The 25304-nt window shown below is 36.6% G+C and overlaps 2 protein-coding genes across 2 annotated transcripts; both read left to right on the top strand.

The window, feature by feature from the left end:
- The first annotated feature begins 2094 nt into the window (after positions 1-2094).
- trim110 (tripartite motif containing 110) lies at positions 2095-16101 on the top strand. The gene is made up of 8 exons (XM_030161267.1): positions 2095-2182; positions 4157-4666; positions 5997-6092; positions 6190-6423; positions 7193-7215; positions 7672-7817; positions 9893-10164; positions 15415-16101. Exons 2-8 carry the CDS (start codon positions 4199-4201, stop codon positions 15682-15684), a joined length of 1509 nt encoding a protein of 502 aa, XP_030017127.1. The 5' UTR covers positions 2095-2182; positions 4157-4198; the 3' UTR covers positions 15685-16101.
- Positions 16102-16860: 759 nt separating this feature from the next.
- On the top strand, positions 16861-24880 carry cbln12 (cerebellin 12). The gene is made up of 4 exons (XM_030161268.1): positions 16861-17780; positions 18636-19349; positions 23949-24068; positions 24150-24880. Exons 2-4 carry the CDS (start codon positions 19068-19070, stop codon positions 24345-24347), a joined length of 600 nt encoding a protein of 199 aa, XP_030017128.1. The 5' UTR covers positions 16861-17780; positions 18636-19067; the 3' UTR covers positions 24348-24880.
- Positions 24881-25304: the final 424 nt, after the last annotated feature.

The raw sequence follows: 25304 nt of genomic DNA, 5'->3' as shown, positions 1-25304 counted from the left end.
AATAATAATGACATTATCGTGACATACTTAGGTTTATTTTTTCAAAATGTTCCAGTCTTTTATTTATTTTTAATCCTGCATATTATGATATGTAACGAACATTTCATCATTATGATTATTTGGAAATCTGAAATGATTAATGAATTGTTTTGTTTGATAAGATTTTTTTGTTCTGACCATAAAAAAAATCATAATCATCTTTTATATATTGCTTTCATCTTTTTGCATTCCATTGTTAGGTAGTTAGTTAGTTAGTCTTAGTTTATTTTGAATAACAAAACAAAGTAATCCTACTCAAGTTCTTAGAAATAAAACAGATTGCAAGAAAACATGAAAAACTTATACAGATTACATACATGAAAGCTAAATATGACTTCATTTGCATATTCAAAACTCCTGTGTCATCTTTTAAAATGATTTTGTCTTGTGTATTTTACATGTCTTTCCGTTTTATTACATGTAGATCACATTAGATCACTTCATATCATGAAGTGAGTAATAACTAGTATTAGAGTATGTTAAAACGTGAGAAAAAAATCAGATTAGCAGCATTAAAAATAATTTAATTTCATAGTTTTCACACAGTATATCACTTTCTGATGATGGGTTTTAAATATGTTTCTTTGCTTCAAAAGTTTTACGCATGGTGTCTATTTGAGTGGACATTTTTGTAACTCCATAAAAAATAGGCTCATAAAAAAATTAATTGAATTGATTTTTTCATGCCTAAAGAGGAATAAAATCACTCAAGAAAAATCTACTAAGTAAGATTCTCATAATACATGCATGAAAGGGTTAAATATTGCACATTAATTTGTTTACATAGATGGATGTTGCCGGTGAGTCTCCTGGAGATTGTACTTACAAAAGTAACACCACTAGATGTCTCCCTAAGACAAAGAGTAGAGACTTTTAACATTTACAAAGATCAAATGAAAATTAATCAAGCAAAGTAAACTAATGATAATAAAAATAAAAACGGTAGAATAAATAAAAATTACTTTTAAGTGTGAAGTAGGTTTTCTTCAAGCATCTTTAGGTAAAAGTCAGAAAAAATCCAATATATGTGAGATAAAAGTCAACGATCAGGTCAATAATATAAGAGGTTTGTATAATTTATTTCTCCTTAAAAGACTTGGATGCTTAAAAGTCTCATTAGTGTCAGTCAGTCTGTTATTCTAAGCCCAGTCTGGTGCTCATTTCAACATATGACCAACAGCCATCAGCTTAAGCATTGCTGGCTGCTTTAAGAAATGTAAATAATTTGCATATGATAGCGCCTTTTCACACATTAAAATGAGGTTCAGACCTACCTTACTTTTGTTTGAGATACAATCTTGGAATCACCTCTCTGCCTTCACAAAGAGTTTCACCAAAAGCAGATCTCCTAACTGTTATGAAACAATGTAATTACAGTGTTGTCATGTGTCGTTGCCGAGGCCTATTTAAGGATTTTATGTGAGGTTTAAACTGCTTGGCTACGTACATATTACAGTAAATAGGATCTTCTGTTTTATCTGTCACACAGTGGATAATGTAAGAAGCTCTGGAAACACAACAGCTGTTAGAGGTTAAACCAGTGGATAACATTCAGTTTTGCCTCTGATGTCTTAGAAAAATCAGTGTGTTCAGAAAATAAAGATTAAACTTCTCACATGTTTTTTTTTTTATTTCAGTAGACACTTTGCAAAAAAATAACAACAAATAAAAAACATAGAAAAAAGTCCAAAAACTGAAAAAACATTTGTGTATTTGAACTTGTATTTTGGTTTTTGTTGCTGTAAAAGGATATGATCATGAAGTTTCACAGTGAAAAAGGAAACCAAAAGAACAATAATGAAATTGTCTAAATTTAAAAAAGACTCAAGGGTTTGAGATACATGAACTCAACAAACCTTACAGTGTGTGTAAAGTAAAACATCTGAGTTTTCTCATAGATCTGTTCACTAAAATGAAATATGTGAATAAACCAGGCCTCTAAGAACAACACCTTTGAGTTTAATGTGAACCAGTTCACTTTAGATTACCTGGTCATTTACCCCCTGCCGTCCCAGGTCATGTGACCTTTCTGTGACCAGAGAGCTGGCTGAAGACAGTCCTGAAGGATTAGCCTCCACAGTCAGCAGCCCAACAACACACGCTCATCAATGGCCGGAGTGTGAAAACACCAGGACATCTACAGGTGAGGAGTGTTGCTTTTATTCTCTTTTTTCTACATTAATATCAAAAGCAGAGCTGTTGGATTCACTTTCATGAATTGTTGGTTTAACTTGGAAAAGCAGAGGAGGTGTAGGTGACATGAGGCCAACAAGCTGTCAAGGATGATCCCTGATCTCTGCTGAATTTAGCCTCTGAGTGGAGTTAATACTCATGGAGGGTCAGTGTTATAAACTATTTCCCCTTATAGAAGCAAGTTTTATTTAACTGTCAAGTATCTATTTTCTACCCAGCAGTAAACTAAACAGCACTTTAATACACTTTACACTCATTTATATCTTATTGGTAATATATTGTCTAGTATATTGTTCAAATTGCTATTCTTTTCCTGCTACTTCTTATTATACCCGAGTGGAGGAACTGTAACATACAATTTCCCCCTGGGATTAATAAACTATTCTGATTCTGTTTCTAAACATCTACGGTAGCTTTCACACTAGTTTACTTTTTATTACCTTACATGAGAACATAGCATCTACTTTGTCCTGTTACGGTCCATTTTCCTCATACTAGTGGTTATATTATGAAGTATCCTATTCCTAGAGCACAGGAGGCAGAAGCCCAGTAGACAGGATTACTGGTCTGAGTGCACAGTTGGTGTGAAATAAGGGCTTCTCACTTCCCACCAGTTCAACACAAGATGAGTCTTATTCCCTGTTTGGGTATTAGTGCGTCTTATAAGACCCAGCAACATGTTGCCTATATAAATGTCAGTGGTGCAAGAAGTAAATACAGTTTACTCAAGTAAAAGTACACAAACCCACTGGGAAGATCCAAAACGACAAGTAAAAGATTTAGATTCAAAACCCTGTTTAAGTATAAGTATGTAAATATTATTAGAAACATATTTAAAGTAAGAAAATTAACCAATCAAGACCCAGAGCCACTTTTGTGGTAGTTCCCAAATGAATTTTTCTCTATATTTCAGACCCAAAAGAAAGATGTTGCACCACCTGGAGCTACCTGAACTTCAAAAATTCATTATTAACTGCCATAATGTCTTACTTTTTACTGAAAATGAATGATTTTAATCTATCTTTAAATGTAAAAGATGCGATCCATAAAAATGATGACTGAACTTATGTTATTCATTATGACTTAACACATAAAGACCCAAACATCCACTGGCAACCAAAATCATCGACTAATATAAAATGTTTAATAACTGCTGATCCACTAATTCTATCAATACATGTAAATAATTGGTGTAAAATGCAGTTTGTCATCTTTTCATGGTCATCAGATATGACCCATTTGGACGTTCAGAGGCTCTGTAGTGAACGTGGAAACAGCGTCATCTTCTACAACATTGATTCACAATAAAACCCATGGAGTTGGATCAATGAAGGTGGACGCTTGTTTTATATTCAGTTAATGATCGATTTGTTGAGAAAATCACTTTTTCTTCATTTTTCTCTGTTTCTGATATAATAACCGTCAAATTTAATCTGAACTTTGATATGTGATTTTCACTGAAAAAAAAAAAAAAAAAACTAAATACAGAGGAAAATATTATAATGAATGGTGATAAATCATTTACAAGGGGTGAAATCTAAAGAGAAATTTATTTGGGAAGTACCATGAAAATAGCACCAGGTCTTTATGGGTTAATGTTATGAAAGACAGTGCGAGCAAAACTAAATGAGTATTAAACCAAGACAGTGAACAAAATATTCAAAAAAACTGCCAAAATCTTAAGCATTTAGATTATTTGACTGATTCCTGTAGCTCATTTCTTCAACGAGCATTTTTTAAACAATACATAAAAACACAAATAATGAATGAAAAATGACAAAATTGTCAATAAAATGAGCAAAAATGAACAAAATAGTTGATTAAAAAAAAGTGAAAATGAACAACATAATCAAGACAATGAATGTTGTTTAACTTCCTCAGAGTGTGTTCTAATCAGTGTGTTTATAACTCTGTTGATGGGTAGTGTTTAAACTTTTCCACCTCAGTGACCTTTCCTCGGTTCACCATGGCGACGCTGGAGGAGGATCTGACCTGCTCCGTGTGCAGAGACACCTTCAGTCCATCACAGCCTCTGCCCTGCGGCCACAGCTTCTGCCCCGCCTGCGTTCGTGAATCCTGGAGCGGATGGAAGCGCTTCACCTGCCCCCAGTGCCAGGAGGAGCCCGGCGACGTGCTGTGCGACTGCTGCCCCCCCGAAAAAGAGGGACGAGCGGCCGTCAAGACCTGCCTGAGGTGTGAGGTGTCGCTGTGCGCCGAACACCTACAGCCCCATCTGGAGAGGCCGGCGTTCAGCACCCATCTGCTGGTGGATCCTCTGGGTGACCTCTCCCAGCGGAGGTGTCCAACACACACTGAGGTGTTCCGGTACTACTGTGCTGATGAGAGGGCCTATGTGTGTGGAGACTGTCTGCTGGATGGAGGCCACGCTCAGCACAAAGTGAAGGCTCTGAGGCAGGTGGAGGAGGATCTGAAGGTGAGCTCAAACACTGGATAAGAGCCCCTTTTCCACCAGATTCCCAGAAACTTTTATTACCAGGAACTTTTATTACCTGGGTAAAAGAACTGGTAATCTGCATGTGTTGCGTTTCCACCGCATTTTAAAGTTCTTCAATATGTTTTCAAATGAATTGGTTTTTTTGGCACATACTAAAAGTAGTGGGTTTTTGTGAGCATTTTCTCTCTTACCTTTACTGGATATTTCTCATGTCAACTTATCACCAAATGTTTCTGTTACGTTGTACGCCAAATATACCTTTCACGCTGGAAAAAATCAAAATCTTACCAAGTGTATTTTTCTCATTTTCATTCAAAATATCTCATCACACTTAAAATAAGACATAATCCCCTAAAGAGTAACTTTTCTGTGAGATATGAGAACTTATTTTTAGACAACAGATGTTAAAAATCTTATTTCAAGAAATCTTACCAAGATAATTTTCACCTATTACATTGGCAGATTTGTTGCTTGAATTAAGCAAAAAAAAAAAAAAAAATCTGCCAATGGAACAAATGAAAATTATGTGTGAATTATGTGGAACGCTGCGAGTGTGTTCCTCCTATTAGTGTTCTTCAAAACATAGTAGCCTCACCCCCAAGAATTCTGGGGAATCTGATAAATCCTACCCCCTTACTTTTCCTCTTTTCAGGGAAAATTTGGGGGATGGATGGATGGATGGATGGATGGATGGATGGATGGATGGATGGATAGATAGATAGATAGATAGATAGATAGATAGATAGATAGATAGATAGATAGATAGATAGATAGATAGATAGATAGATAGATAGATAGATAGATAGATAGATAGATAGATAGATAGATAGATAGATCGAGATTTAATTAAAGATGATGAAAGAAAAGCTGATTTTTGAGAAAAAAATGATCAGTATTGCCAGAATGTAAACAGAAAATTATACTTCCTTCTATTACTCTTTTTTCTTTCTACATTTTTTCTTCTGTTTTTACATTGGCATTGCATTTCCTAATCCTCTCATAAGATTAAATGAATGACTAGTTTAGAATAGTTTTGTTTTGTGCATCATATGTTAAAATACACTACAGTCAAGGAAAAAATTATTAGACGATCATCAGCTATTGATGTAAGAACTGAAGTGATTTTGGTTATTATCAAGAAAACCATGAAAAATGGATAGATATCAGCTCTGAAATTAAACTCTTATGAGCTATGTTTGTTGTTATCATTATATTTGTCCAAACAAATGTACCTTTAGTTGTACCAGGCATTAAAATGAACAAGAAATTGAAGAAAACAAGGGTGGTCTAATAATTTTTTCCTCCATAGGTCATTCTCCAGACGCTGCTACAAAGGGCAGAAGAGAAGCTAAAAGATGGCGAAAAGATCCTCAAAGAGCATGAGAATCTGGACATCACCATGGCTGTGAGTCAAAACATTCAAAACGTAACATTACTTTCATCAGAAATCAGTCGACAGTATCCTTATTCTCCAATTTCTGTTTCCTGACTTCGCTTTTCAGGACTCTCTGAAGAAGGACGACGAGCAGGTGGATCGGCTTGGCTCAGACCTGCAGGTCCAGGTGAAGAAGCTGGTGACGTCTCTGAAGGAGATGACCACCAAGCAGAGGCAGCAGCTGACTCAGCGGGTGCACGACGACTGCTCCAAAGTGAAGGAAGACATGAGCCAGACGCTGAACATCCAGCACTACCTGGCCTCGCTGCTGGCAGAGACGGACCCCTTCCTGCTCATTTGGGTAAGATTTGATGCTGATCACACAGTCTGTTGTAGCTCCATTTATCTTCACAGCGAGGGGTAGTGGTCTGACAATTTGCTGGGATACTATTTTGTTCAACTTTACCTTGAATTGCTCATCTTTTGTGTCGAGTTACACGCTGGAAGCTGAGTTTAATACACAGTGAACTAAGGCTGATAAGAGGTATCAATGTTAAGAAGGTGTACAGTACATTTCCCCATATTATCTTAAGTTTTTTTAATATTTGCTGTTTTTAACTGTATTTTTCTTCTGTTTTTTTTTTTTTTAACTATATGAGGCTTTTATCTCTATCTCTTACCATTTCTAATATAGAGATTTACCTTTTTTCTGTTTATCTTATCTTATCTCATCTCATCTCATCTCATCTTATCATCTGTAGTTATGTAGGAATAGTGTTTTTTTATTCTAAAAAGAGTAATATGAAGCATTATGTAATATCATGCCCATGTTTTTAATTGTAAAGGTCCAGTGTGTAAGACTGAGGAGATTTAGGAGTCATTTAAGGCCAAAAATAGAATATAATACTCATAATTCAGTTGTCATTAATGGATTATTCTTGTATTTTTGTTGCTTTAGAATGAAAGCCATCGATCCTTAGGGTTTTTGTTTTCTATTCTTTTTCTGTTTGTGTCTGTGTGTGGTTTGTTGTTGTTTGTGTTTATTATGTGCAGACAATTCAGCATCTTTCCATCAGTGGATTCTTTTACTCTATGTTTTTCTAATCTGTCCTTGACTCTTTTTCTTGTAGGCCTTTCAATCAGATGATACAAAGTGAGTCTACTCTTCATGTACCGCTGGTAGTGTGTAGTATCCTGTTGTCATGTGTGGGAATGTGTGTAGGTAGTGATGAAAGGGAGTGTTTGTAAAAATGTAGGAGTAAGAAATAGTGTCAAAGAAATTAGATGAATATAGTTACTTCCTTGCAGATCTTAATTAATTATGTTCTTGCTGACTTCATTGTAGAATAGAATAGAATAGAATAGAATAGAATAGAATAGAATAGAATAGAATAGAATTTATTTGCCATTTGCACAGATACATTGCAGTATAGGTACACTGGAATTCTTGTGCATTTCCCTGAGTCACGGAGTTAAAAAAAAATATGAACAAAAACAGAAACAAAACATAAACACAGTTTCAACATATAAAACAGTTATTGCACAGACAGACACAAATACACACTTGTAAAATAGAATTTTCATTGCTGGTTGTGTTTTTGTGTTTTAGATTATTAGGAGACCTGAACAGTCCACCTTACATCCCAGATCCTGTTAGTCTGGACAGGAAGCCCATCCTGGAGGATATAGAATATAAATACAGAGAGTTCATCACTGCCACACTGCGCTGCCTCAGCGAACTCAAAAGGGAGCTCTGTGAGTGAAGATAGGTGACAAACATGTACAATCATAATGTAATATCGACTCTTAATTGTATATGGCAAACTTTCTAGAGCCAAAGTCCCAAACTTCTGCTTTGTTTGGGAAAATGTTTTTTATTTCAGTCAGTGGTAAGAGGCAAGTGTTTGTTTTATCTTGTATGAATTATGGCATCATTTGCATATATGATATTTCTCAGTTTGAAAGATAATTGTACAAATCAACAAAACTGCATTTTGTTGTAAATTGGTAGATGTAAATATGAAGAATACACACCTGAAAGTCACAGAAATGATGCCTTCTTAATTTTCTCTCTCTGCAGTTGGTGTTGAATCACTGTAAATGTCTGTGCAGCTTCAACAAGACCAGACTGTTCACCTCTTCAATACTTTTTCACGTTGTTCTCAAAAATCATGGTTACATATGTTAAAACACTTCAAACCGGGAAGATACATGAAGCTCAGTATTTAGAAATACCCCATCTCTGTCTGTGCATCTGTGGTCTGATGCATCAATTAACCGTCCACTTCAAAATCTCACTCACTTTGACAAACCAAGGCTGTGATCACACCTCTGTCTGGTGCTAAACTTAATGACACACCTTGTTGTTACAGTTGATTTTCCGTGAGGTTGCTGCAACATGGCCATCTTTATCTAGTAAAACCTTCTGTGTCTTTTCCATATATTGCTCATGTGCAGTCTTCAAAACCTGTGTTATCTGAATATTTAAGAACAAAATAAATTCACAAACTTGGTTGATTATTTCACCATTGTAGAAATTAATGAATGTAATGAATGCGTACAACGTAAAGTGAAATGCATATGCTGTTTGAAGGGTACCTGTAGTGAATGTTCATTGCTGGCCATTTCAAAAGATCGTGTAGTGGTTCCATCATAGCCCGCTGTCAAGTCACTGCTCCGTCACTCAGGCATGGTCAGCGACATGCTGCCTCCTTCATAGGCTGTTCCAGCACCGGTAGTGATGCAGAGTTGTTGTTTTGTCTGATTACCTGGGCTGGCCACTGAACCTGTGCAGCAGACACCAGTCTTAGATGACACGTTATCGGCCAGTGCTGGGTCGTGTCCATTGGACAGTGGTGGTGTACAAAAACTTTCGGCTGCACAAACAACAAGCGTGAACATGTGCATTTCACTCAGTCTTGCTCACTGACTGGTGCTTGTTTACTCACTCTCATCACCTGAAATCAACGCAGGTACGTCACTTTTGGCCGGCAACAGATGCTCCCCATAGGCTCTGCCCCGCCCATTATTCACATAACGAAAAGGTCCAGTGTGGTGCATTTATGGCGATTTTTTACTGAATTTGCTCATCTCTTGCTTATAAGTAATACACAAAGCACAATTAATTTCGTAAGCATGACCAGTACAAGTACACTTAAACCTTGTATAAGACTGCAAAACTGTTTAACCCATAGTGCTACTTTTGTGGGAATTATGAAAATGAAATGTTCTCTCAATTTAGCCTTTCTTAAATGATTTATCACCATTTATTTTAATATTATTCTCTGTGTTTTGCAATTTTTACTTTAAATTATGTATTTCCTTATATTTCACTTCTTATATTTTATTAAGATATTGATGAAAACTAAAAGTAAATTCAATGTTATTACATCAAAACAGAGAAAACAGAAGAAAAAGTGACTTTTTCATCAAAGATATCAATAACTGAATGCAAAAACAAGTGTCTCCATCCACTGTCATTGATCCAACTCCATGGGTTTTACTGGTGAATCAGTGTTGTAGAAGATGACGGTGTTTCCATGTTCAGTACAGAGCCTCTGAACATCCAAATGGGTCATATCTGATAACCATGAAAAGATGACAAACTGTATTTTACAGTAATTATTTACATATATTGATAGGATTAGTGGATTAGAAGTTATTAAACATTTTAGATTTGTAGATGATTTGGTCACTAGTGGCTGTTTGGGTCTTTATGGGTTAAATTTGCAGCTTCTTTACATTATTCAAGTTTTTCGAGATGCCGTTTTTTAACAGTAGTGACACAAAACAGGAGGAGGTGGTCACATATCTGATTTCCTGTCTTTCAGTGACCAGTCCGTTATCCCTGGACACAAACACAGCTCATCCTCTGTTGAGCATCTCCGACGATCTGCGCTCAGTCGTTCGAGTTAAAAATCGCCTCCCCTGTGCTTCCCACCCTGAACGCTTCGACCACTGGCCACAGGTCCTCACCGTCCAGGCCTTCTCATCTGGGACCCACTACTGGGAGCTGGAGGCTGAGGGCTTCTGGGATATCGGCATCTGCTACAGGAGTATAGGACGGAAGGGGAAAGAAGGCAATGCGTTTGGAAACAACAAGGTACGTGTGTCACCTGAACTTCAGATCACTGCTTTACTTCTGTCATGTCAGTTATAAAGACAAGGGTTGGAGAAAAACAAACAAGCTTGGAGTTTTTGTGTTATCAGCAAAAAAAAAAAAAAAAAAAAAAAAAAAACGCTTCAAGGCGCATCCATCTACTGTGAACCATTGAATTTAAAGACTTTAACGTGCCTCTGGCCACCAAAAAAATTTATTTATTTTTTTAATTTATTTGTTTATTTAGCAGGGACTGTACACATTAATGAACATTTCTGTAAATGTGCCAGTATTATCAAAAAAGCTATTTTTCAATGGTTGTCCCTGGGTAAGAAGTAAAGTACCAGCATTCACAAAATTAGAAACATTTTAAAAAATTAGGGCATTCTCTTATAGGGAGTAGTATGCTGTTCCAAATATTACCACCCCTAACTGAGAGAACAGACTGTCCAAAGGTGATCCGTCTGTAGGGCACTTTCTTCTGACCACAGACCGAGAGGCTCTGCCAGTAGCAGATTTCAGTTTTATGAATTCCCTTAGTGGTGGTGATGCAACTCCATGGAGTATTTTATATACAGTACAAACAAATTTAAAGTATTTAAAATGATCAAAATTCAGAAGATTGTATGTGTCTAGAATGCGACGATGGTGGTGTGAAATTGGTTTTCTGGCTATCTGGTTATCTTTAATGCTCTTTTATATAATGATTCTGTTTGTCTGAGTATGGTTTCATTTGAGAGGGACCGATTTGTAAAACAGTAGTCTATATGCAAGAACACCATACCATGCAGAAACACTATAGCATTCAGAAACAACAGTCTACTGATGTAAAATATTTAATACCTGTTGATCCACTAATCCTATCAATACATGTAATTCTTGGTGTAAAATACAGTTTGTCGTCTTTTCATGGTCATCAGATATGACCCATTTGGACGTTCAGAGGCTCTGTAATGAACGTTGATTCACCAGTAAAACCAATGGAATTTGATAAATGACAGTGGATGGAGACATTTGTTTTATGTTCAGTTAATGATTTATTTTACTGAAAATGTCACCTTTTCTTCAGTTTTCTCTGTTTCTGATATAATAACCTGCAACTTTACTCTGAGCTTTAATAAACATCTACATTGTCAGTGAATTAAATACAGGAAGATAACTGATTTTCACTGAAAAAATGCCAAATACAGAGGATAATATCATAATAAAGGGTGATCAGTCACTTGAGAAAAGTCAAATATTGGAGAAAAAAATATTTTGGAACTGCCACAAAAGTAGCTCTGGGTCTTTATGGGTTAAGATGTGACATAAGAGATGACATAACAGTAGGTTTGCTGCTAAAGACAGACATTCATTTTAAAAGATGGCTGTCTATTATCTTGTAAATGGGAAATGAGGCATTTTGTGAACATTTAGTGTGATGTGGAGTGATTTAGGACATTTGTTATTATTTTGTAGCTGCCTGTTAGAAATGAAAAATCGGAATTCAGTGTGTTTACTGCTGCCATTAGAAAATAGCTGCTACTATGACAGGCACAAATGTTACTTAGTAGATTTAAGGGGGCTATATGCAGTATTTCTTCTTCCAAATATATAAAAAAAAAAACTTGAATTATCACTGGACTGTTCAGAATAATGAGCTCTAAAGTTCTGCCAAAAATGTTAATGTATTACATTGCGAGATATAGACTGAATTTCCAGTGACGGGCTGGGGGATTTATGCGACCACTAGAGGGAGTAGTGAGTCTAACACCATGGGGGCTTTGATCAAAGCATCAGAAAGTGACCAGATGTGATGAGAATCATTAAGAAACCACTTTTAGACTCAAAGAAAGTGACTTGGCGATCAAAGCTACAATTATTGTTGTTGTTTTCACCACTGGACACAGCTCTAAATGAAAAGAATGGACTTTGACGATGTAATAGCAGTGTTTTTTCTACACGGGTGAGTTTGTTTATGAGGTTTATGAAGGTATAAAGTCATTATGTGATGTTATTATCTTTGCTAAGTTAGATACGTGTTAATACATGGTTTATACTAAACGGTGACAGTTCTCATCTTGTTCAGATGATTCCAAACAGATTTTTAGTGCAGGCAAGCAAAGTTATTATTGTTAACAAAAATGAAATGATGAAAACTAGAATTGGAAAAACGTTTTTGTTAACTGAAATGAATAAAAGCTAAAATTAAAAGAAAAAACAATAACTAACTGAAACTGTATTGTGTGCTTACAAAACTAACCAAAATATATAAAAAATTATGGATAAAATTCTTTTCATTTTTGTCTTTGTCAGTGTCGGATTGATATGAAATTGATTTATTTCACTTGAGCAATTTGACCTGGTGGCACCACATTGCACTTCCCGGTCCGTCACCTCTGGTCACTTGTCATTTAGAATTGTCTTCTTGTTCCCACTCTACCTTGAAACACGGAGACTAAAATTGGGAGAAAGTAGCAAAGTCCTGTATGGGATTTCTTTGAATATGACAGTGAGGAAGATAAAAGATATGAAAAAACTAAAACTAAACTAAAACTAAGCATTTAGAAAAAAGCGCAAGCTAATAAAAACTGGCAAACCTGCTCTAAAAACTAATTAAAACTAACTGAATTAGAGAAAAAACAAGTCAAAACTAAATAAAACTAAATTATAATGAAAAATCCAATACTATTATAACCTTGCAGGCAAGAAAACTTGATGATACAGTAATGCAGATGTGTGTAAACAATTAGCTTTATACTTTATTCAGTGAGTGATACACTCTGTGGATAAATAGCATTGATTTGTTGGTGGCTGTGGTAGTCACAATGTATTCTGGTACCAGACTTCCAGAACCATAAAAAAGCTCTACAAAGTAAATAAGATCTATTATTTCAATAAAATTGTTGTGCAAGATTCTGAGTGTCTGTGAAGCTACTCCAAACGACAAAAAAATTGAATCACACATGAAATATAATGTATATATGTATAAATATATTTGTGATCACAAATGCAGGACACAACTCACATTTTATCCCACGGAATCAGAATGTTTGCCTCAGATGCAGAAATCTCACAGTTACACACTTGGACTGTATCTATAGAATCCATTCAATAAGATTACAGCCATGGGTTATTTGTTTGAAGGACATGCACAGAATTATTTGATATGTACACTATCCTATAACTCTATATAGAAGCAGATGTAGATATTGTATGTGGTAATACAAGGACTAGGTGTATTAAAGAACAGAGTATAGTATAGAAAATAACATGAGTATTAGTTTTACCTTCACAGTATATGTCCACTATTGTTGTATCAGTTAGTTCTCTCTATTATGAGTAGTTATGACCAAAAACATGTTTTGAAAGGTTACAAAGGCCTCGATCTTTGACCCTTGGCTGGTAAAATCTTTGAATCCAAGTCAATGCCTTTGCCAAATTAGAAGATGTTCCCTCAAGGTGTTTCTGACGTATTGTGTTTTAATCATAATAGAAATGACTGACAAACCTTCTACTAGAGCTGCAGCCGAGGACAAAAACATTACAACATTCTAAGTACAATATATGTTCCAGAAAATAACAAAATAAGTGCAAAATAAGTGAAATAAGAATGTGTGTTTAACTATTTATAGATCACTCATAGAAATACTCTGAAATTCAAAATTTCAACCTTAATGTTTCATTGGAGGACATAATAAGAATGTATTACTTTTGTGAAATCTTTCAAAATTTTATATTATTATGTAGAAACTCAAGGTCAGTGAAGTTACCATTTTTGGTTCCTTTCCCGTAAGTGACGACAAAAAAAAAAAAAAATCGAAGAAGCGTACATAATAAAAAAAATACAAGAAAAACACATGTAAGGTGAAAAGAACATCACTCTTAGAACATTACACGAACATACAGTTGTGGAAAATATTATTAGACCACCCTTGTTTTCTTCAATTTCTTGTTCCTTTCAATGCCTGGTACAACTAAAGGTACATTTATTTGGACAAATATAATGATAACAACAAAAATAGTTCATAAGAGTTTAATTTCAGAGCTGATATCTATCCATTTTCCATGGTTTTCTTGATAATAACCAAAATCACTTCAGTTCTTACATCAATATCTATGGCATTGTACTGACAAAAACAGTGCTTTTAGGCATTCCATGTTTTCTTTTCTGTCTGTTTTAGTCACATGATACACACAGGAGTTAGTACTTGATTGCATAACCACTGTTTTTGATGACTTTTGATGGTCTAATAATTTTTTCCGCGACTGTAAGTGCTGATCCAGACACCTGCGATCATCCACATGATTCCTTTGAACATCATTCCTTACATTAGTACCATTACTTCATGGTACCAAACAAAGCAGGTACACTCACTGTTCATGCAGAGGTGGACCTCACAGACCCTGTAGACCACATTGGACCTGAGAATGTTGACTCACTGTCCACACTGTAACTGTCACTGTCACTGTCTTGTAATGTATGTGGAAATTACCAAAAATAGTCACTTGAGCAATAAAGAGTTAACACACATGCACCCAGCAATGATGATGAGATATTTATGTTTCCACTGTTTTCACTGTTACAAATCTACTAGCAGTTTCTTTAAAGGGGTCATATTTTGCTAAACCCACTTTTATTAGTCTTTGGTTCATTTATTTGTGTATTTGGACCCTAATAGTTCATAAAGATTGAATTTGAACCCTCCAGGTGCTGCAAAGATATCTTTATATTAATTCCGGCAAAAAATAATTTCAATCCCTGCTTAATTTGTTATGTTTTATAACTAGTTACATCACGACATTTGCACATATAAGGTCAACACTTCCGATGAACATTTTTCTGAGTACGACATAATTGTTTGTCAGCAGCAGCGGTTGTAGTAAAAACTGAAAATATGTCCAAACTTTAAGCTGATTACCTAAAATGTTCAGTTGTTGGTTGTATTAGTGACCACAAGTGGCTGAACGGGACAGAAAACATGGTCAACAACGTGGAGGGGGTGGGGCGTGAAGTGGCTCATTTGGATTTAAAGGGCCAGCGCTCAACACAACCTTTTTGGTGTCATTACTCAGAAATAAGGTTGAGGATGGACCTGTGGAGTTGAATTAATGATGAATTCAGACCAAAGCATAGCATTTACAGTTTATGTAGACCACAGGGAGATGTTTTAAAATGCATAATTCCATTTAAAAAAGCAAAATATCACTCCTTCAAATGTAATGACAATAAATAGAGGATAATTAGGGTTTCTGTTTCTGTTAAATCTTTAGGTATCTTGGAGTTTGACGCAACAACACGACAAGAAACTGGCCGCTTGGCACAACCGCAGGAAGACCCGCCTCGCCTACCAAATGACAGGAAACCGAGTTGCCATCGCCTTGGATTACGGCGCCGGTACCATCACCTTCTCTGAGGTGGAACCGTCCGGAAATCTTATCCACCTCCACAGTTTCTCGGCCACATTGACCCAGCCCGTGTGTCTGGGCTTTGGACTCTACAAAGCTGAACTAAACAGTCGAATCTCAGTCATCAAAGTCTGAGGCAGAAGAGGAGGAGAATCCAGAGGAGAATGCTGCTGGTTTGACTTAAGGCCGATACACCGACAGACCTGCACTTTTGGTTTTTTAGGCCCACTATGATTAACAAAAACTAAGACTGAAAATAAAACTAGCAAAAAATAACTTACGGACATAAAAAATAAGAACGTGTGAAAACCAAAACAACATGAAGAAAAATGAAACTGAACTGATGATTGCTGATAAAATAATAATCAGCTTTGTTTCCCCACTGTTAATAGTTCAGGATGTACAATAATTAACAGTACAACAGTTTTAATGTGCTATCATGCATTTTTTCCTTCTGTATTTTCAGCTTTCGAGGTGTCAAAGCTTTCCTCATAATACCTCAAATACTGAAATGAACACTGAAAGGCTAAACTAAAGCTAATAAATCCCTCAAAATCAAAATAAAACACTAGATTCCATATGTGCAAAAGTAAATGTATATCCATTAGCAGCAAATCACACCAGTTTTTTTCATTCTTTGTACTCTAAGTGATCATAATTCAGATGTTTTCAATACCTGAAAGACAAAACTGATGCAGAAAAAAATTAATTGGAGAACTCATTGTTGATTCTGTATTCCCCTCGAAGCTCAGCTCTGGAATTAACAGCCTGGGATTCATTTGTACAAGTGGTGCAAGATGTTCTAGTTGAGGATGAAAAGAATAGATTGAAGAATATCACTCAAAATTAATTTCCTCCACTCACTCACTGATTTATTTTCCAGTCAGTTTGGTTGATGTAAGTGATGAGTAGGTGAATGATTTCATGCTGAGATTTCTGGGTATCAAAGGGCTTCAACCCAAACATGATGGTGATACTGTTGGTTCTACAGCAGGAAACTGTCACAACCATCAAGAACGAGAGACAGAAGCATCTTCTGAACTTATGAAACATTCCTGTACCCTTTAGAGCCGGTCTGATGGGCCTTGATACTGAGGTTTATTCTTCAATGGGCTTGATGTTCATACCTATAACTAAATTTTCCCAGTGTTGCACAGATTATTGTCAGATTTGAACAGAAAATGGAAAGTGGTCATGGAACATTTTTTTTTTGTTTGTTTTATACATTTCAAATCAGATGTATTTCCACCAGTAGCAGATTTTTTTGCCCGGTGTAATAAAAAACAAAGTGAAGGACAAAATCAAATCAACTGTATAATATCTCTGTGAAAAGGAAAAAACTCAAATCTCTAAGTCGATCAGTCCACACTGATGTGAAAACCATTTCTAATAGAGAGCAGTGAAAATAGAGGCTTTTATGTATAAACATGAGCGGATCCAAAGGAAGGCATTTATTTGAAAATAGATAAAATGTTGTTTGCGAACAAGATCCTTATCAAATAATTACACCACAATAATTCAAAACTAAAAGTAACAGCTCATCCAAATAATTTAGTTTAGTGTATGTGCTTCAGTATGTGTGAAACTGTGATCAGGTCCATTTCAATGAAGTCCTCATCAGCGCTGAACATGTGATTAGGCTGCTTTTTGCGTTCTTACACTCTTAACAGTCTAACCTGTTAGTGTGCCATTATAACTTGTAAAAGACGTCAGCTACAGAGAGCGCTGGAGCTGTAATTGCTTTTTCTTTCATGCAGGTGCACAAGGAATAAGAAGCAGCATTTGATCTCAGCTCTAATACACGGGAAAGATTCACTGATTGATTGGATTTTACAGGAAAAAAAGGAAAACAACTGCCACTCACCCACCAACTTTACTCTTTGATGCAGCTCAGATGCACAATTATCCTGCTATTTTCTTTATTTCGGTGTAAAGGTGAGTGGGCGGATGAAGCACAGGGAGGAAGAAGAAAACAAAAAAGGAGAGGGGTGGCCAAGAGAGGGAGGATCACATAGAGCTGAAGAGAGAGAGAGAGAGAGAGAGAGGGAGGGAGGGACGGATCAGAGTGTATTCTGGCTCTGTTGTGATCACACCGACTACCGTGCTGTGAAACACCTTGATAAAAGAGCAAGAAAACAAGGACTTTTTTTGACCATATCAGGACACTCCATCGAGGAAGAAGCAGCCGTTTCTACCTGTTGTGGAATACGAGCCAAGTCAGATGGAAACAGGTGATTTTTATTCACTTCAAATTCTAGGATTTCACATTGTCTTGAGGTTAATATTGTGAAAATACTGCAATAATGTGAGTTGTTGCATCAAAACTCTGCAGAATTTATGTTTTAGTCTCATTTAACCCAAGAAGCAGGTGTTTTAAATCCAATCTGTTGCTCATTTATGGGGAGACACATGGATTTACTTGATAACCATCACATTAATATTTAAATTTTTTTTTAAATCAGGAAAATAGAGCAATTCTGGAATTTTAAGACAGGGCTTGTAAGGCTTATATGCTGCACTTAAGCTCAAGAAATATTAAAACTCAACAGCAATAAGAGAAAGGATAATGTATTAGCCTGAATAGCGGAGCTTTTTAATTGTGGGGGTCATGTGTTATTGGCAAATTCAGGGATTCAGGGATGTTCATTTTTGAATTTCTTTTAGGTAAGGTGTGGTATAGATTGAAAATAAACTGACAGCAACAAAACCACCCCCATAAACTTTGAAATAGACATTATGACACATGCAGAAACTGACATTTCTTCATGTGCCTTGAAGGAAGATGCAAAAGCACAAGTGTGAGAGCATGTGTGGTGTGAGGGAATGCATGTAGCGCGGCGTTGGGAGGGGAGGGGGATATGTGTAAAAGACAGATGGTCACTCAGTGGAGTTGTTCCCCTTCTACGTCTCTCTTTCTCGCTCCCTTCTGGGTCCTGCATCCTTCCCCTGACAGCTCTCCAGAATCTTACCTCATCTATTTTTTTTCTCCCTTCACCTCTCCCTCCACCCTCCGTCCTCCATCCTCCACCGACAGTTGGACCGTCATCCACTCCGCTGATCCGTCTCTCCTCTTTTTCTGTCCCCAGCTACGTCTCCTCTGCTGTCTTGTCAGTTTTTTTGCTGAAGGAATCAGCTTGAAGAGGCTCACTTGTCATTGTCATTCCGACCCCTTTGACACAGCAGCCAACCGGCACGTAGTAAACTGAAGAGTTTTGGGATTTGTTGGGGGCAAACAACCAGCATAAAGTGAAACAGCAAAAAGACGGATTGACAGCTATGGCCAAGAAACAGTTCTGAATATTCTTTTTTCTGGTTTTATCGCTGTACTTTTGCTGTTATCCCCCAGAACTGCACAGATTTAGATTCTAATTCCTGCCAAAATCTGCTATTAAAAGCTTGTGGAGAAGTTTCAGAATCACAGATCCTTAAATATAGCATGTTTATTTTTACTTTAGATTCTCCAGAGTGATCTTAGTAGTGAATTCAGAGATATTTGGTTCAACATCCCAGGTTTGGTCATGCATCCCAGGTGGGTAACCTTTGACCTCCCCTTATTACTGGGTGTGCTCCTGCTGTGGGGGCCTTCAGGGTCCAGGGGGCAGAATGACACCGAGCCAATCATCCTCGAGGGGAAATGCTTGGTCGTCTGTGATTCCACTCCCTCGTCAGAACCTGCTGGCAACGCTTTGGGCATGTCTGTCCGATCCGGATCTGGGCGCGTGGCCTTCTCCGCCAGTCGCCAGACAAACCACGAACCTACAGACATGAGCAACCGCACCATGATCATCTACTTTGACAATGTGAGTATTCGTCCCCCAATACTTCATCTTCCAGTTTGACTGAAAACCAAACAAACACTGGATTCGGTTACACAACTCTTGAGTCAGGCTGCAATGGTTTGAGAGTTTCACAGAATCAATAATGTTTGTTTTTTTCTTTTTTTTGCAAAGTTTCACCTTTTCAAAATGTATGGATTTCTCATCTCTCTGACCCTTCAAGGACAGAAAACAGAGAGTAACAACAGCTTTGCTATGATTGAAAAAGTTGATAGAGATAAATAAGATAAAAAAGAGAATCACACAACTCCTGTCTGAGGAGGAGGATGTGTGGGGAAAATGTCGGTAGAACTTATACAAAGTCGTGATCTCTCTTTAGAAATAAATAAATCAGCTTCCTTTCAAACAAATAAAATGGAAGAGAAGGACATGCACCATTCAGACTTTTACATTTTGAACACCTTAAGTAAGCATCTAAATTCAACTAAGCTAATAGTTTAGATCTGTCCATTGGGTAATTAATATAATTCAGTTCTTTAACCTTAACTGACACAGTGAGTACATTTGTTCAACCATCAGTTTTATAGAAAGCATAAAGATTGGACTGTATTTCAATGGAAACATGGATCAACCCTGTTCTACAGTGAGAAGAAAGGTGGATGAAGTGATTATCCATCATGCCCAGTGCCTACAGTTCAAGCCTGTGGGGGTAGTGTTATGATGTTGGGTTGTTTCAGTTGGTCAGGTCTAGGTTCAGCAATGATATGTGTCCAAAAAATAATGGAAATAAATGCTGTGATGTTGGATAGGCTTATTGAAACAACACCGCAGTGAATGCATGTCGTTATCAAAGCGAAAGGCAGTGAAACAAAGTATTAAAATGTATTATGAAACTAAAAATGGATACCAATCATCATAATAAATCACAGCCAGGCACATGCACACATAGGGCTCAAAGGGCACTTGAGCCCTTGCCCTTTTTGCCTCGCAGAAAAAAATGCCCTTTTTAAAACACCACGGTTATCTATTGTATGCATTTCTTTGCAGTAGCATGTCACAGTATTGTATGTGGAGAGAGAGAGTGACAGAAAGAGAGAGAGAGAGATGAAAAAAATAATGTGGCACACACATACTGCCCTTTTCTGACTTTGAGCCCCTGCCCATCTATAATCCTGTGCACGTCCCTTATCACAACCAATTATTTCTTTAAAGTTTAAAGGGTGGTCTTTATTTTTAAAAAAATGAAGAAATCAAATGGTTGCAGTTGACAACGGCAGTGATTAACATACTTCAGTTCTTTAACCTTAACTGATACAGTAAGTACATTTTTTAAACCAACAACTTTACAGAAAGCATAAAGATTGGACTGTGTTTCAATAGAAAAATGGATCAATCCTGTTCCACACACTGCAAAAATCAAAATCTTACCAAGTGTATTTTTCGCATTTCTAGTCACAATATCTCATCATACTTAAAATAAGACAATCACCTGAAGAGTAACTTTTCAGTGAGATATAAGAACTTATTTTTAGACAGTAGATCTTGAAAATCTTATTTCAAGAAATCTTACCAAGATAGTTTTCTCGTGTTCCACTGTAAGTAAGATTTCTTGAAATAAGATTTTCAAGATCTATCATCTAAAAATCAATTTCAATTCAATTCAATTCAATTTTATTTGTATAGCCCAATATCACAACAAGGTTATCTCAAAGGGCTTTACAGAGTCAGTTGGATGTAAACAACAGTCAAATAAACAGCAAGAAAATGAGTAGTGTCCAGGGCATCCCCTGTCCTTAGACCCTCCTTCTCAGCAAGGATCAGTTCTTATATCTCACTGAAAAGTTACTCTTCAGGTGATTATGTCTTATTTTAAGTGAGATGAGATATTTTGATTGGAAATGAGAAAAATACACTTGGTAAGATTTTAATTTTTTTAGTGACGTGAGAAGAGAGGTGGATGAAGTGATTACCCATCATGCCTAGTGCCTCTAGTACAAGCCTGTAGGGGCAGCGTTATGATTTGGGGTTGCTCCAGTTGGTCAGGTCTAGGTTCAGCAATGATATGTGTCCAGAAAATGATGATATTGGATAGCCTTATTGAAACAACACCACAGTGAATACATATAGTAATCAAAACGAAGGGCAGTGAAACAAACTATTAAAATGTATATTATGAAACTAAAAATGGACACCAATCATCATAATAAATCAGACCCCATTATTTCTTTAAAGTTTAAAGGCTGGTCTTTATAAAATATTGAAGAAATCAAATGGTTGATGTTGTTTCAAACTATTGTTTGTGGTCAGAACAAGACAAACAGTCAAAAAAAATAAGAAAAATTATGTCACAATAACTGTCCCCTGTTGTAGTACACAGTAGATAACAGTCCATATTTGCAGCAGTGTACCTTTGCAACCTCTTTATGAAGAAATGAAGAATCGGGCAGTCATGAGGTGTAGGCAAACAAAAGCTGAAAAGGAGAAGGATGAAGGCAAAACTATCAGAAGTCAAAAAATACCAGGGGAACTAAACACTGGGGAAAAGATTGGAATGTTTGACAAAAGTTGCAAAGAAAAGGGAGGACAAGGACCAAATAAATAAGGAACAGGCAGATAATGAAGCACGGGTAAAGGGTATTAGAGCAGATAATACAGAAACACACAAAAGCAGGAAGTGAAGAGTCTAATGAGGAGGATCAGACGACACATAGTCTAACAGACCTCCACAACAACGCATTTTATCTTGTTAAGGTGGAGCTGGCATCATTAAAAATGCATCTGTTTCAGGCTTAGGTGTATATACTGGTTCAGTGGTGATGCTGAGCAGTATGTCCTGTGGAAAAAGTCTAATCAATGTGTGTTGAAACATCGGTTGTAAGATGCACCACACATACAGCAATCCTTATCTGTAGCTATTCAATCGAAAATACTCTCCAGTGCAGTAATGATACATTGTTTATCCGTCTACCCCAAACTGTTTGTGCAGAAAAAGCCTAGAATTGTGTGAAAGGAAATCTTCAGCCAATAAGATGTACATATGATTACAGTTTGGACTTGATAATGAGGTAAACAATGAACTTTTGGGTGTGCGATGCAGACGTCTGGCCACAAAAAACATTGGATTATACTGCAGTAACTGTTGGAAATGGAAAAATGTGGCTCAATTATGTGAATAGTTTTTACTGTCTGAGCTAAACACATCTGCGGTTCTCAGATGTCCAAGGATTGTCAATTATATGCTACATATCTGAAACTAAATTTATTTCAGATTATACTACTGTGATACATTGTACGGTCATATTTTTCATCATTTTGGTTGAATTTTTTCACAGTTCGGTTTAGATACAGACTGGAAGTTTACCTGAGAGCAACAAAAACAAATATGGAGGAGAGTGAGTGTGGCACAGAGGAGAAATTCAAGAAAATAATAGAAATGGGTGGTGCACTGATTAAAAATATAAAGAATGTAAATATGTGTAAAGGGGTGTGGAATAAATGAAAATATAAAAAAGCAACAACAAAAGAAAAAAAAAAGATTTTCGCAGATGATGGTTAATATCCAAAAAGATACACAATGCAAAAAATTTTTACTTTATTATATATAGGGACAAGCTGTTTCAATGCAATAGACAAGAGACAAGTATCATGTCATGTTAATCATATGAAGTAAAAAAATAAAGAATTACCATCAAGTAAATGAATAAAGCAAATTGAAAATAGTAAAATGTAATCACACTGTAATACAGTACAGTGTGATTATTTGAATAATTTATTTATTTGCAGAACATATACAGTGCCATTATCACGATGTCAGGTAAAAGCTGCTTTTAAGAACTTGTTTAAATGTACAGTACTGTGGAAAATCAGAATAAGAATCAGAATACTTTATTAATCTTAGGAGAAAATGATTTAACTGAAACAGGCTGCATGCTGGTTGACACATGCGCACAGTGTCCAAATTTTCATGATCACGCATATGTATCAGTTCATTTCTGCATCAAAATATAACTGAAAAATACAGGAAATAAACACACACACACTGTGTATATATAAATATATATATATGTATGTATGTATGTATGTATGTATGTATATGTATGTATGTATGTATGTATATATAAACCCGACTTCTACTGTGACCTCCTTTTGCAGGTAGCATGTCTTTTTTTTTCTTTTAATTAGGTTATATGAAGTTCACTGCTCTAATCAGGTGTTATTTTACACCAGGTCTGGTTGGGGGGACTTTCTGTCATGGTTAACAGGTTTCATAATTAATACAGACATACTGACTTAAGTCTATGGAAGGTATTTGATTTTAAGGTGTTATGTATTGTGCACATATTTTTATGCATATTTCCTGCATATTTCTGCTATTTATGACCCTGCAAACCCAACAAAGCCAAAGATGAACTAAGACATCTGCACAGTGCTGTATTTTTATCTTGTATGTGTATTATTATGTCCATTTAATGGCATTTATATTCAGCTTATTTGTTAACAAGACTCAGATGGAGAGTTTAATAAAGGCAGATGATCTGTGTTCTTTTGTGTTCCAGCTTCACATGTAAATCACATATATTCTTTTTTTCTCTCGTGTCCTTCCTCCTTCACCTGTTGGATCAGATTTTGGTAAATGTAGGCACTCACTTCGACCAAGAGAGCAGTGTCTTCCTGGCGCCGAGAAGAGGGGTGTACAGCTTCAACTTCCATGTTGTGAAGGCGTACAATAGACAAACTATTCAGGTAGTAAACCTGGGCTGGGACCGTCAGCTCATTCCTCTGCAGTGGATCAGCTTTTACACTTTAATCCCTTTCCTCTGTCAGGTGAGCCTCATGGTGAACGGCTGGCCCATGATTTCAGCGTTTGCCGGAGACCAGGACGTGACCAGAGAGGCCGCCACCAACGCCGGCCTCGTGATCATGGAGAAGGGAGACAAAGCCTACCTCAGACTGGAGAGAGGCAACCTGATGGGAGGCTGGAAGTACTCCACCTTCTCTGGGTTTCTGGTGTTCCCCTTGTGAGGAAGGAGGCCAGGAAACAGGATGAGGTTTTGCTTTGCAGGTGATATGAGGAAATTAGACAGAGCAGGAGGGTGTTTAAAGAAGCTGAATTTCTAACTCTTTTTTTTTTTTCCCAAACGCATGGAAGCGTGTGTTTTATGCAAGAAACCATCAAGGATTGTGCAAATTAAGCTTAAATCTCACCTCTTTCTCTGTTTCAGCGTATAAATATTTGATGAATTTGTTTAAGAGATACTTTAAGTGTGACAAAATTATAAAGTAGCCATGTGCAATGTGGGCTTCTGTGTTAAGACTATGTGAGAGCCTTTATCTGTTTGTTTTTTTTTTTTATCCTTACCATGTTTGAAACACTGCTGTTCTCCACATGGCCTCCTGTCTCGCTTGAATCTTGCCAACTTTGCCCTTTATTCTGCTGTGTCGTATGACTGATGCTCCTCTATATTCCATGTCAGTATGTCAGTAACCTATAACAAATGTTTATTTACAGAGGAATTTCTATTGAGGATAAAATATTACAAAATAAAATCATCTAAAAGTTGGATGTGATAAGTTGCTTTTAATAAAACTCTTGAATGAAACACTAGAAAATCTAATAATATCATGCATATTGTTTGGCTTGAATATTTTAATGGACACAATGATTTATTTAGTATTGCCAGACTAACATATGACGACTCATCACTGCCATAAATTTAGCATTCTGTGTCAGCTCCAGGCGTTTTAGGAAGAAGAGCTGATGCGGTAATATGTAAGGCGTGTGACAGTTTAATCTCTTCATGCAGTATTTTGCCTGCCTCTTATGGTACTCTACCCATTGCCACGGCAGCTGTTTGTAAATATAGCTCTCACCAGCAGAGTTGGCGTTGGCGTGTACCAAGCAGACCAGCGTGAGGCGGCGTGTAAAGTGTGGTGAATAGCGGATGCTCCCTCGTAGGGCCGTAGACAGATGGAGGCTTT

Source organism: Sphaeramia orbicularis, chromosome 17 (assembly GCF_902148855.1).
Source record: "Sphaeramia orbicularis chromosome 17, fSphaOr1.1, whole genome shotgun sequence".
NCBI classification, from domain to species: domain Eukaryota; kingdom Metazoa; phylum Chordata; class Actinopteri; order Kurtiformes; family Apogonidae; genus Sphaeramia; species Sphaeramia orbicularis.
The sequence above is the reverse complement of the archived record's forward strand: the minus strand, read 5'-3'. Positions and strand labels throughout refer to the sequence as shown.